At 34.5% G+C, this 11,522-nt stretch overlaps 1 protein-coding gene across 1 annotated transcript; it reads right to left on the bottom strand.

The window, feature by feature from the left end:
- Positions 1–9,935: 9,935 nt before the first annotated feature.
- Positions 9,936–10,499, bottom strand: LOC130826871 (antimicrobial peptide 2). The gene has a single exon (XM_057692474.1). It carries the CDS (start codon positions 10,438–10,440, stop codon positions 10,180–10,182), a length of 261 nt encoding a protein of 86 aa, XP_057548457.1. The 5' UTR covers positions 10,441–10,499; the 3' UTR covers positions 9,936–10,179.
- Positions 10,500–11,522: the final 1,023 nt, after the last annotated feature.

An 11,522-nucleotide genomic window follows, 5' to 3' on the forward strand; every position in this document is an offset into this window, starting at 1 on the left:
TATTTAATCAGGAAACCCTGATAGCAGTATCCTGTTCCCTGGCAAGATGTTGAAGATGAACGAACGCATGGAAGAAGGGTACTCCACGCAACAGCCACCCATGTTCGATGGGAAATTCTATACCTACTGGAAAATAGGATGGAAATCTTCATAAAGGCCGAAAATTACCAAGTATGGAGAGTAATTGAAATAGGAGATTTTGAGGTAACGACCATCAACTCCAATAATGAATCAATTCTTAAACCAATCTTTGAATACGAAAAAGAAGACTTTCAAAAGATGGAGATGAACCCTCTTGCTATCAAACTACTTCACTGTGGTCTCGGGCCAAATAAACATAATCATATTATGGGTTGTAAAACTGCAAAGCAGATTTGGGACCTGCTGGAAGTTACCCATGAAGGCACTAGTGAAGTGAAGCGCTCCAAGATTGATCTACTGATGTCCAAATATGAAAGATTCGTAATGGAACCTAGAGAAAACATCCAAGAGATGTTCACCAGGTTCACGAATATAACCAACTAACTTGTGTAACTTGGTAAGATCATTCCCGTTGATGAACAAGTCAGGAAAGTACTTAGGAGTCTTCCTCAAGACGAACGCTGGAGAGCTAAGGTTACAGCCATCCAGGAACCAAAAGATTTCACCAAGTTTAATTTGGAAGAGCTGGCTGGTTCTCTCATGACTCACGAGTTGCATTTGGGAACAGTTGACAGTACCCGAAATAAAGGCTTGGCTCTAGCAGCAAATGAACGTGAAGAATCTGAAACTGATGAAGAGGAGATTGCTATGTTGGCAAGAAAATTCAAAAAGTTCTTCAGAAATGGCAGATATGGAAATCAAAGAAATAACAAAGAAAGAAGAACTGATAACTCGAAGACAAATTTTAAATGCCACAAATGTGGAAACACTGACCACTTCATCAAGGATTGCCCTCAATGGAAGAATGACAAGGGCAAGGGAAAGGCAAGAGAAACTGAAAGACAACCCAAGAAAGGAAATTTCAAAACAGATTTCCGAAAAGCTATGATCGCAGCCTGGGGTGATAAAGAAGAAGAAACAGCAAATCTGTGTCTCATGGCATCTCATCACAGCAAGGATGAAGAGTTTAAGGAAAAAGAGGTAATGTCTTCTAACTCATTTCCTAAATACCTATTTAAATTCAGCAAGAATAAATTGATTAAGTTTCTTTTGGACACTCAAGAGAAATTAGATGAACAGAATACTAAGAATCTCCAAATTAAGGAAGACCTTAACTCAAGTAAAGATCAAGTTTCATACCTAAATTCATTTAGAATCGATGTGCAAAGTAGATTTTTTAATTTGCTAGATCAGAATACAATGTTGAGAGAGACATTGGAGAAAATGAAGCAGGTATTCATTATTCTTAATATTGAAATAAATCAATACAAATTACTAGGACTAAGAAGGGACGTTAATGAAATATCCACTCACGCGTTTAACACAAAATTTCAAGAAATGAAATTAAAATTAGAATCCTGTGAACAAGAGAATAAAGGCAAAGGGAAAATCAATGAGGTTCCTAAATGGATTCTAGATGCTAAAACAAAGAGTAAAGAAGGCCTAGGTTATGTTAAGAATAATAGGAAGAAAAAGGTCTATGTAGATCTCCCCAGTAGTAAAATCTGTTCCTTTTGTGGCAAAATTGGACACCTGAAAAATCAATGTGTAAAAAGGGAACAGCATACCAAAGCAAATAAAAATTATGTCGAACGCATTTGGATTAAGAAATGTGATTCAAGTATTATCGACAGGGAACCCAAGGATGACAGGGATCCTAAACCTAACTATTAATTTGCTTAGCAGGTTCAAGTGAGGGGGAACAACTCATGGTATCTTGACAGTGGGTGTTCCAAGCACATGACGGGTGATAAATCTAGAATTCTCTCACTTGAAGCCTATGATGGGGGAACAGTAACCTTCGGTGACAATATGAAGGGTGAGTTAATCGCCAAAGGAAAGGTTGGAAGGTCATGTTCCCATGCCATTGACAATGTATTTTTAGTCGAGAATTTAAAACACAATCTGCTAAGTATTTCTCAATTTTGTGATAAAGGTAACTCTGTTAAGTTTACTTCTGAACGATGCATAATTTCTAGGAACGACACAGAAGATACTGTGCTCGAGGGAATCAGAAAAGGGAACACTTATGTAGTGGACCTGGACACTGTTCCCAAAACCAGTCTAACATGTTTAAGTGTTATAGAAGAAGACCCACTACTTTGGCATAAGCGTCTAGGTCATGCTAGTTATACATTGATTAATACATTAAGATCAAAAGACCTAGTTAGAGGACTACCAGCTATAAAATTCCTTAAGGAAGAAATTTGCGATCCTTGTGCCAAAGGAAAACAAGTGAGGTCATCTTTTAAATCAAAGAATATGGTGACTACCGCTAGACTGCTAGAATTAATTCATATGGATCTATGTGGACCTATGAGAATATAGAGCTGTAGCGGCAAAAAATATGTATTTTTCATTGTTGATGATTACAGTAGATTCACATGGACTTTGTTTTTAGTAAGCAAAGATGAAGCTTTTGATGAGTTTGTTTTCTTCGCAAACAAAATACAAAAATCTACCAATAATCAAATAATCCACATAAGGTCTGATCATGGAAAAGAATTTGAAAATTCAAATTTTACAATGTATTGCAATGAACATGGAATTAATCACAATTTTTCCGCATCTAGAACACCACAACAAAATGGAGTGGTAGAAAGGAAAAATAGAACCTTAGAAGAAATGGCCAGAACTATGTTGATTGCTAGCGGTCTACCTAGAAATTGTTTGGCTGAGGCCGTTAATACTGCATGTTATATTATGTGTATTAATAAGACCAATCTCTTCAAAAACACCCTATGAATTACTCAAAGGTGTTAAACCAAACATTTGCTATTTTCGTATATTTGGATGCAAATGTTTTGTTCATGTTAATGGAAAACGAAGTATAGGCAAGTTTGATGAAAGAAGCGATGAAGCAGTATTTCTTGGCTACTCATCACATAGTAAAGCTTACAGCGTATATAATATAAGAACAATGAGTGTAGAAGAGTCAGTTCATGTCATTTTTGATGAAACTAACTTTTCAACAAGTGGACAAGATATCAACCATGTTAAAATAGGCCTTCCTCATCTAGAAGACGATGATGAAGAAACGAAAATGCTAAATGAAGGAATAGCAGGCGAACAGCTGATCCCAGAAGAGGCTGAAAGGAACGATAATAATCAGGAACAGACAATACTTCAGGAACAGCAGACTGTCTCCAATCCAGCTGTTCCCACGAACGAGCAACCAGATCCAGAAGCTGAATAGAACAATAATCAAGCAGATGAAACAGAACATACTTCTGTTCCCACAAGAGAATTTGTGCCTAAGCCTTGGAAATATCAAAGTTACCACCCTCTTGATTTGATTATTAGTGATATGAATAAGGGAACGCAAACCAGTTCCCAAATCAGAAACTTTTGTGCACACTTTGCGTTCCTATCATCACTTGAACCTAAAAGCCACGAGGAAGCTCTAAAAGATTCCGAATTGATAGTAGCCATGCAAGAAGAATTGAATGAATTCGAAAGAAACAAAGTATGGCACTTGGAGCCCAAACCAAAACACAAAAAGGTAATTGGTTTAAAATGGGCATTTCGGAACAAATTAGATGAGCACGGAATAATTGTAAGAAACAAAGCAAGGCTCGTGGTCAAAGGGTACAACCAACAAGAAGGTATTGATTACACCGAGACTTTTGCTCCGGTAGCAAGCTTAGAGGCTATTAGAATTTTAATTTACTTTGCTGCATTCATGGACTTTAAATTATATCAAATGGATGTGAAATGTGCCTTTTTAAATGGCTTTCTTGATGAAGAAGTTTTTGTTGAACAACCCCCTGGTTTTAAAAATACCTCTTGTCCTGATCATGTCTACAAGCTTGATAAAGCTTTATATGGCTTGAAACAAGCTCCTAGGCAATGGTATAAAAGACTGTCAAAGTTTTTGATTCAAAATAACTTTATTAGAGGAAAAATAGACAAAACCTTATTCTTTAAGAATAAAGGTTATGATATTTTGGTTGTTCAAATTTATGTTGATGATATTATTTTTGGTGCCACTAATGATTTGTTATGTAAAGAATTTGCCAATCTTATGGGCACAGAATTTGAAATGAGCATGATGGGAGAATTAAACTTCTTCCTTGGTTTACAAATTAAACAAACTGAAAATGGTATTTTTATCCATCAACAAAAATACATAAAAGAACTTCTTAAGAAGTATGGTCTAAACAACGCTAAGACAAACCACACACCCATGGCTAAAAATGTTAGATTAGATGAAGACCTAAATGGAGTCAATGTAGATCAAACAATGTATTGAGGCATGATTGGTTCTTTATTATATCTAACAGCTAGCAGACCTGATATTTTATTTAGCGTTGGTTTATATGCTAGATTTCAATCTAACCCCAAAGAGTCACATTTAATAAGCAGTAAAAAGAATTTTGAGATATTTAAAGGGAACAGATGACTTGTCCCTATTTTACCCTAAAAGTGACGTCTATGATTTGAAAGGTTATAGTGATGCAGATTATGCTGCAGATCTTGTAAACAGAAAAAGTACGTCAGGTACGGTACAATTTCTTGGCTCATGTTTAGTGTCATGGTGTTCAAAGAAACAAAACACCGTTGCATTATCCACTGTTGATGCTGAATATGTAGTAGCAGCTGCTTGCTGTACCCAAATGCTTTGGATAAAACAACAGCTAAGAGATTTTGGTATTAAATTTAAATGTGTTCCTATTTATTGTGATAATACCAGTGCATATGCATATCTAAACATCCAGTGCATCATTCAAGGGTTAAACATATACATATAAGACATCACTTTCTTAAGGACAATGTAGAAAACAAAAATATAATAGTAAAGCATGTTAACACCAATGAAAAAGTTGCAGATATCATGACCAAACCGCTTCCGAGGGAACAATATGAAAAGATGAGATTGGAACTTGGTATGATCAAGCTCCACTAAAGTTGATAGCAAGAATTCTCCATGAAGCATCATGAAATTGAAAAGGTGAAATCAACCACAAAATCTTGATTGAAAATCAAGTATTGAAGGGATCAGGAATACAGTTAATAAAGTACGTACTATGAATGTTTTCTTGATTGCATATATTTAATTGATCAGACCAAAGCAGCATGTGTTCATTATTTATTTTAGATAATATGATAATATCATTTTTCAAGTTTCATTGTTTTTCATATATGGTCAACTCAAATTATTTAAAAAATGGGAATTGGTTTATTTGGATACGTCCCAACTCTTCATCAACCACTGGATTTCAATTGAAATGATTAAATGCATTAAAGTATGGAACCTTTAGATAACCGTCCTTTCACCCATTTATTAAAACCCTTCCTCACGTCACACCTCTTACACTTTCTCATCTCTCTCAAGCAACCGTCACTCATCATCTTCCTTCTCTCAAAGCATTTCAAAATCAAAATGAAAACTCCTAAATCTTCAAACTCAAGCAAGAAAATCCCAAAATCCGGTAAAATTTCTCAACCACAACCTCTCAAAGTCGTTCATCCTCCACCTCTACTTGATGCTCCACTATCCTCATCTACTGAAACTCAAAGTGAAAACCCAATACCCTCCTCTATGCATGCCAGAAACAAACGCCACATCACCACACCAAAAGGTGATTCATCATCCAAAACAGCCAAACGTTCGAAGCTTGCTGATCCCAATAGTGCCGAAGAGATTTCCTAGGAAATGTCTGTAGGATTTGGCTTAGACAAGTACTGGTATGATTTTAATCCCTTCCCACAACTTCATGCCATATTGGAAAATCAAAATTGGGAAAATTAATGTATGATTTCTGTTGCAACCCTATATTCCCAAACCTAATGCGTGAATTTATTTCAAACTTTGCTATTGATAATGGAGTATGTTCCAGCACTGTTAGGGAAATAAAAATAGAATTTAACAGTTTGATGTTGGGGGAATGGTTTAATGTCCCTGCTGTTGGTTTTGATACTTACTATGTTGGCTCGAAGATAGTATTCTCTGGCATTAATGAACGAACGATTCTGAAATTCTTAGGGGTTGAGCAAAAGAAAGGGAAGATTAGTCACAACGTATTGTCTCCTCTGCATAAATTATTGTATAACATTGCACGCAAATTCATCTTACCAAGAAATTCCAAACGTTGTGAAGTGAGTTTGCGTGATGCCACTTTAATTTATTGCATGGCAAATCATATTAAAATAAACTTTCCTTCGTTGATGATATCTCATTTGTCGGATTGCATTAAAAACAGAGCTTTATTGGATATGGAGGGTTGTTAACATTGATTTTCAATAAATTTAGTGTACCTCTAGATGGCTTGCAGTTTCTTATGGGTCCTAACATGAAAATAGGTGCCAAAAGCTTACATAACTTGCACCTAAAATTGAATGATGAAGGGATTTTGATGCATGATTTGGAGGAGGTGGTTGAAGTTGAATCAGAAGAAGAAAGGGTTGAGGAAGAAAAGGAAAAATCAAGAAAGGAGGATAAGGAGCAGGAGCCTGTTCCCGCTGCAGACACTGAAACAGCACGAAAATGGGAACAGGGAGAAGCAGCAAATAAGGGGGAAACAGAAGAACAAGAGGAAGCCTTGAAAGATAATGATAATCACAATCTCAGCAGTGACTCTAGTGATGAGGAGATTGTGATAGCACTGAGGAAGAAGGCTGATTTAATTCGGTGGAAAAGTAGGAGATTAGCTTCTAAGCGTAAGGCTGCTATGGTTGATGACATCACATCTGACACCATTCCTGAGCCTACAACAAATGCACCTCCTTCTCCCAAGCCAGCCACTCCACCACCACAACAAGTTCCATCACCACCACAATCACCTATCCAGTTTACACCACCACTATTTCAATCACACACTTCACAAGGTACTGGTTGTGCTAATTTGATTCTGTTCCTGCAGCTTCTTCAGATCCCTTACTATCTAAGCTTCAAGATCTCCAGTCTCAATTTATTGCTTTTCAAGATGAAACTCGCATCTCACTTGCTTCAATTGCTGAAAAGCTCATCTAGATGGAAAACCGTCTTGGTGCAAAGTTGGACACAGTTGAGTGTAGACCGAGTTCATAGATGAAGATGAGACTGCAACTTGATTCCTCTTCCTATGTTTTTAATGATTTGTTGGCCCTAATATCTATCAAACAATTTTACTTCTGTTTTTTGTACCATCTGGGGTACAAAATTGTATTTCTTTTGTTGAACAACTGCTACAATTTCTTTCTTTTATCTTGGTCTGTGATATTAATCATGTGCATATTTGGATTGCTTTTCATGGTGCTTGCTTTCATTTGCTCTGTCTTATTTTCCTCAATGACAGATCTATATGGTTTGTGCTGTGGTTTGATTCTCCCAATTTCTTTTTGATTGATGACAAAACGGAGAAGATATGCACAAACTTAAGAGGAGCTGTGAATACACAGGCTCCATATCTTGATTGATTTATATTGCTCTATAAAGATTGTTATTCTGATCTGCTAGCTTAAAATCATCTGTGTTGTTAAGTTTATGAATATTTTAATTAAGTGTTGTTCTGAATTAGTGTTGTTTTCAATTTGTTTTCTTTTCAAAGCTGTTACTTTTTATAATACTTAAGGATTTGTGTTAATTTAACTATTTTTAGAAAATTATTTGAAAACATATTTGATATTATGTTTTTAATATAGAGTAAATGGTTTTATGCATGCTTGGTAAATTATATTGTAACGAGTTGATTTGCTAAGTTATTTAGAGTTGCTTTAATCTCTAGTATGCTCTAAAATTTTGTTTTACTCTATTTCACTTAAGTTTGTTTATAAGTTTGTCTTCATCAAAAAGGGGGAATTTGTTGGCCTCTTAGGTTTTGATGAAGACTTCACTTTTAATTAAACAAACATGTTTTAGAGATTGTCTTGTAGGTAAATATTCGATTTTGTTAAAATCGTTGATGAAGCCTATGACTTGGTTTGTGGAAGTTGTACGTGTCTTAGAATATCCAATAAGTTAGATAAATGCTTAGGATGTTAAAAGTAGACAGGTGGTCTACTGTTCCCAAAGTTGACAATCTGACAGAAGTTGTAGATGGAGACAGTACACTGTTTCCGCGTTGCAGGTCTAAAGAAAACATCGGCTGGAAAATTGCAAATAATTTATTTTCTGTTTTTAAGTTGATGTAACGGTTAAGAATTAAATTAATTGCTTAATTAATTACTAAATTGGTTGGCAAAACTATTTTTAGGTTATCTAAAAATAGCCTAAGATTTATTCTTTTTAAGAAAAAATCTCCTTTTAATTAGGATATTTTGTTTTAACTCCTATGCTATTTTTAGCTTGAAGGAATCGTTTTCCACTTTTAGCAAATGGTAACCGGAGTCTATTTTTTGCATTCCACTACCTTTCTTGTGAGAACGTGTAAGTTAGTGGTAGGTATGCCTTGACGGTTGTTCCCTCTATAAATAGGAGGGACTATGCTCAAACCGAAAAAGTATCCGAGAGTGTCCATAAAGGGAGATCTATTAAGATTAATATTTTCAGCTATCTAATGCCAATTAATTTATTATATTTTTCTTAAAGCAATTATTTAATTTTTATCCTCTTGAGAATTTGGCCTTGTAAGGGTATTTGTGTGTTTTGTTGTAACTAGACTTAAGGAAAGTCTAAGGGAATAGAGAAGCTTCAAGAGAAGTGTGAGAAGAGAAAGAGAAGGAGAAAGAGAAGAGAAAGAGAAATAGGCTTAGAATAGAGAAGCTTTAAGTGAAGCAAATTGTTTTATCTGATTGTAATTGATTGCCTAAAACATAGTGAGAATTTTGAAATTCCAGGGGTCGTGGTTTTTCCTTCTTATTAGGCCAAGAAGGTTTCCACGTAAAATCGTTGTCTCCTTTTATCCTTTTCATTTTAAGTTTAAGTTTTATTTTATTGTGATAATTCCGCAAAATTAGAGGCAAAAATCTTAAACTTAATACACAACAATTCACCCCCCCCCCCTCCTCTTGTTGCTTTCGTTCATCTATTTGCATTTCTACAAAGTTTAACACAAAAATATGTGAAATTATTTTATAAAAGTTTAAACAAAAAAAATAGTTTTTGTAATGAAAAATATTAGGAAAAATTACCTAGAATAATACAACCTATTCGTAATTTTCGTATAACAATCACACCCATTGATTAACCATGAATAATCCCATATTTGAGGGGTATTTTCCTAGAGTAAATCCGGTGACTAGATGACTTGCTCTAGAAAGTTTTATTTTAAAAAAAAAGAGAAAATAAAATAAAATTTCATAAAAAATATTTAAAATATATTCAAAAAAATTAATATTTTTTTATTATTTAGAATTATTTTATATAAAATTTTAAAATTTTTCTCAAATTTTAAATAAATTTTCAATTTAGTTTTTTGGAGAAATTACCTACTATGGTAGATCATTGGGTTACCCAAATTCACCTTAAGCAAATACTCTTGAAGTTAGGATTATTCATAGTTGATCAGTAGGTGGCATTATTATAAGAAAATTTTTAAAAAGTTGGATTAATCTAGGTAATTTTTCCAAAATATTATTAACTTACATAAAAATTGGCACAACCTGAAACATATTAGAATTAAACATTACATTTAAGTAACTAATTGTATATAGAAGAAAAAATCTTAATAAAGTATATTATGCTTTAACCATCTCAAAATATCTATACACTAAATAATACTCATTTAAATAAATAAAATATTTTTTTATAATAATTCAAAGAAATAAATAATATATATGAATTTCTAATACATTAAATTATGTGAGTAATAACATCAAGGAAAAATTTTTGTTAAAATTATGACACGTAAGCAGTTTTAAATAATAATGATGTCAACTGCATTTTATTTCAATAAAAGTTAATAGATAATTTATTTGAGACAGCATTTAACATGCATTACAACTTACAAGTTAACCAACACAAGGAAGTCACGATCATAACTCAAATAAAACAAAATGAAAATACTCCATTACATCAAGATGCTAGTAGTTATATAGGAGCTTATTTCAGACATCTAAGAAAACAGTACTAAAGCAAAGCACATTTTGCTTATGAGTACGTGAACCTATCTACTACTTTCATGGACTACCAACACCAGCAACTTTAGCATCGGTAGGATTCTTGGCAGTTTTGGTCGTAGTAGCATCAGCTTGCTGATCCACAGTAGTACTCGCATGGCCACAGTACTTTGGGCCTTTACCACAGTACCCAAACTGACTGCAGCACATCCCACTTGGGCAACGTCCTCTCACACATTCTCCCACTCCCATTGATGGATCCACCATCATAAACGCCATCATAACTATAACTATCAATGCAACACTCTTCATGTTCACCATTTTTTTCTCGTAACTAATACTCTTTAGTTTTTTTTTTTTTGGGAATTTGAAGATGAGTTTTTGAGTCGTGATGAATGATATGTGGGTAAGGATGCAGGGATATTTATAGGATGACGGGTTTTGGCGTTTACATGATTCTAGACAGGCGCGGAGTAAAATTTGACAAATCCTATAAAGGCACATGTATAATTTTAAAATTTCTGAGATTCTTCTAGCAATTTCTTATCTTAAACACTTAATTTAATATTAAGACTCCTTATTTTTCGAGGTCCTATACGAACGTACATGTTGAACATGCTCAAAACCACCTATGATTCTAGAAGAAGATAAAAGGTATTGGAAATATAATGCAAATACAAATAAACAAACCGATTTGTATTTTCCTTGTGTAGATGGCAATGGAACTCCTTGCTTTTTAAATCACCAAATGGAAACCATGAAGATAAGCTTGCAACAATCAGAGAAGTCGCTCGGAAACTTGATATGAGTAGAAGACGTTAATGCACTTTCCTATTGTGATATTTCTCCCACAAAGGTGCTTGGGATGATAAATGAAATTCACAATGAGATACAATCTGCACAACAAAATCCTAGCACAAGGAAATTGCAATAGTAAATACAAATGTTGTGGTGAATTAAAAACTTTGATGATATTGAGAGTTAATTACTCTTTTAATATTATCTCATGAAAGAAAGAACAAGAATGGGAGTATTCTTAAGAGACAAATAAGAAATGATATGGAGATGGGATGAAATGTCCCATGGCATGCAACCTCTATTTATAGAGCTATGCATCAAACAATACCTCTTTTTGAAACAAAAGTGTTTCACCAAGTGTTAGAGTATATAACATATCCTGGGGCCTCAACCATCAGCTTAAGCTTTTGGTTGAGTTGGTTCCTTGATATGGTATCAGATCCAATGTGACAAGAGGTCACGGGTTCGAATCTCAACCACCCCTCATTTAAAGTGGAATATTTAGTGCCAGCTATGAGGAGGGCCTGTGTTGCATCCACACTTCTAGCCCAAATGGCTCTTGTGTGAGGGGGCGTGTTAGAGTATATAACATATCCTGGGGCCTC

This window comes from Amaranthus tricolor, chromosome 11, assembly GCF_026212465.1.
Source record: "Amaranthus tricolor cultivar Red isolate AtriRed21 chromosome 11, ASM2621246v1, whole genome shotgun sequence".
Lineage (NCBI taxonomy): Eukaryota > Viridiplantae > Streptophyta > Magnoliopsida > Caryophyllales > Amaranthaceae > Amaranthus > Amaranthus tricolor.

Excerpts from the sequence above, each read along its gene's own strand:
- LOC130826871 (XM_057692474.1), bottom strand. The coding sequence starts at position 10,440 with ATGGTGAACATGAAGAGTGTTGCATTGATAGTTATAGTTATGATGGCG.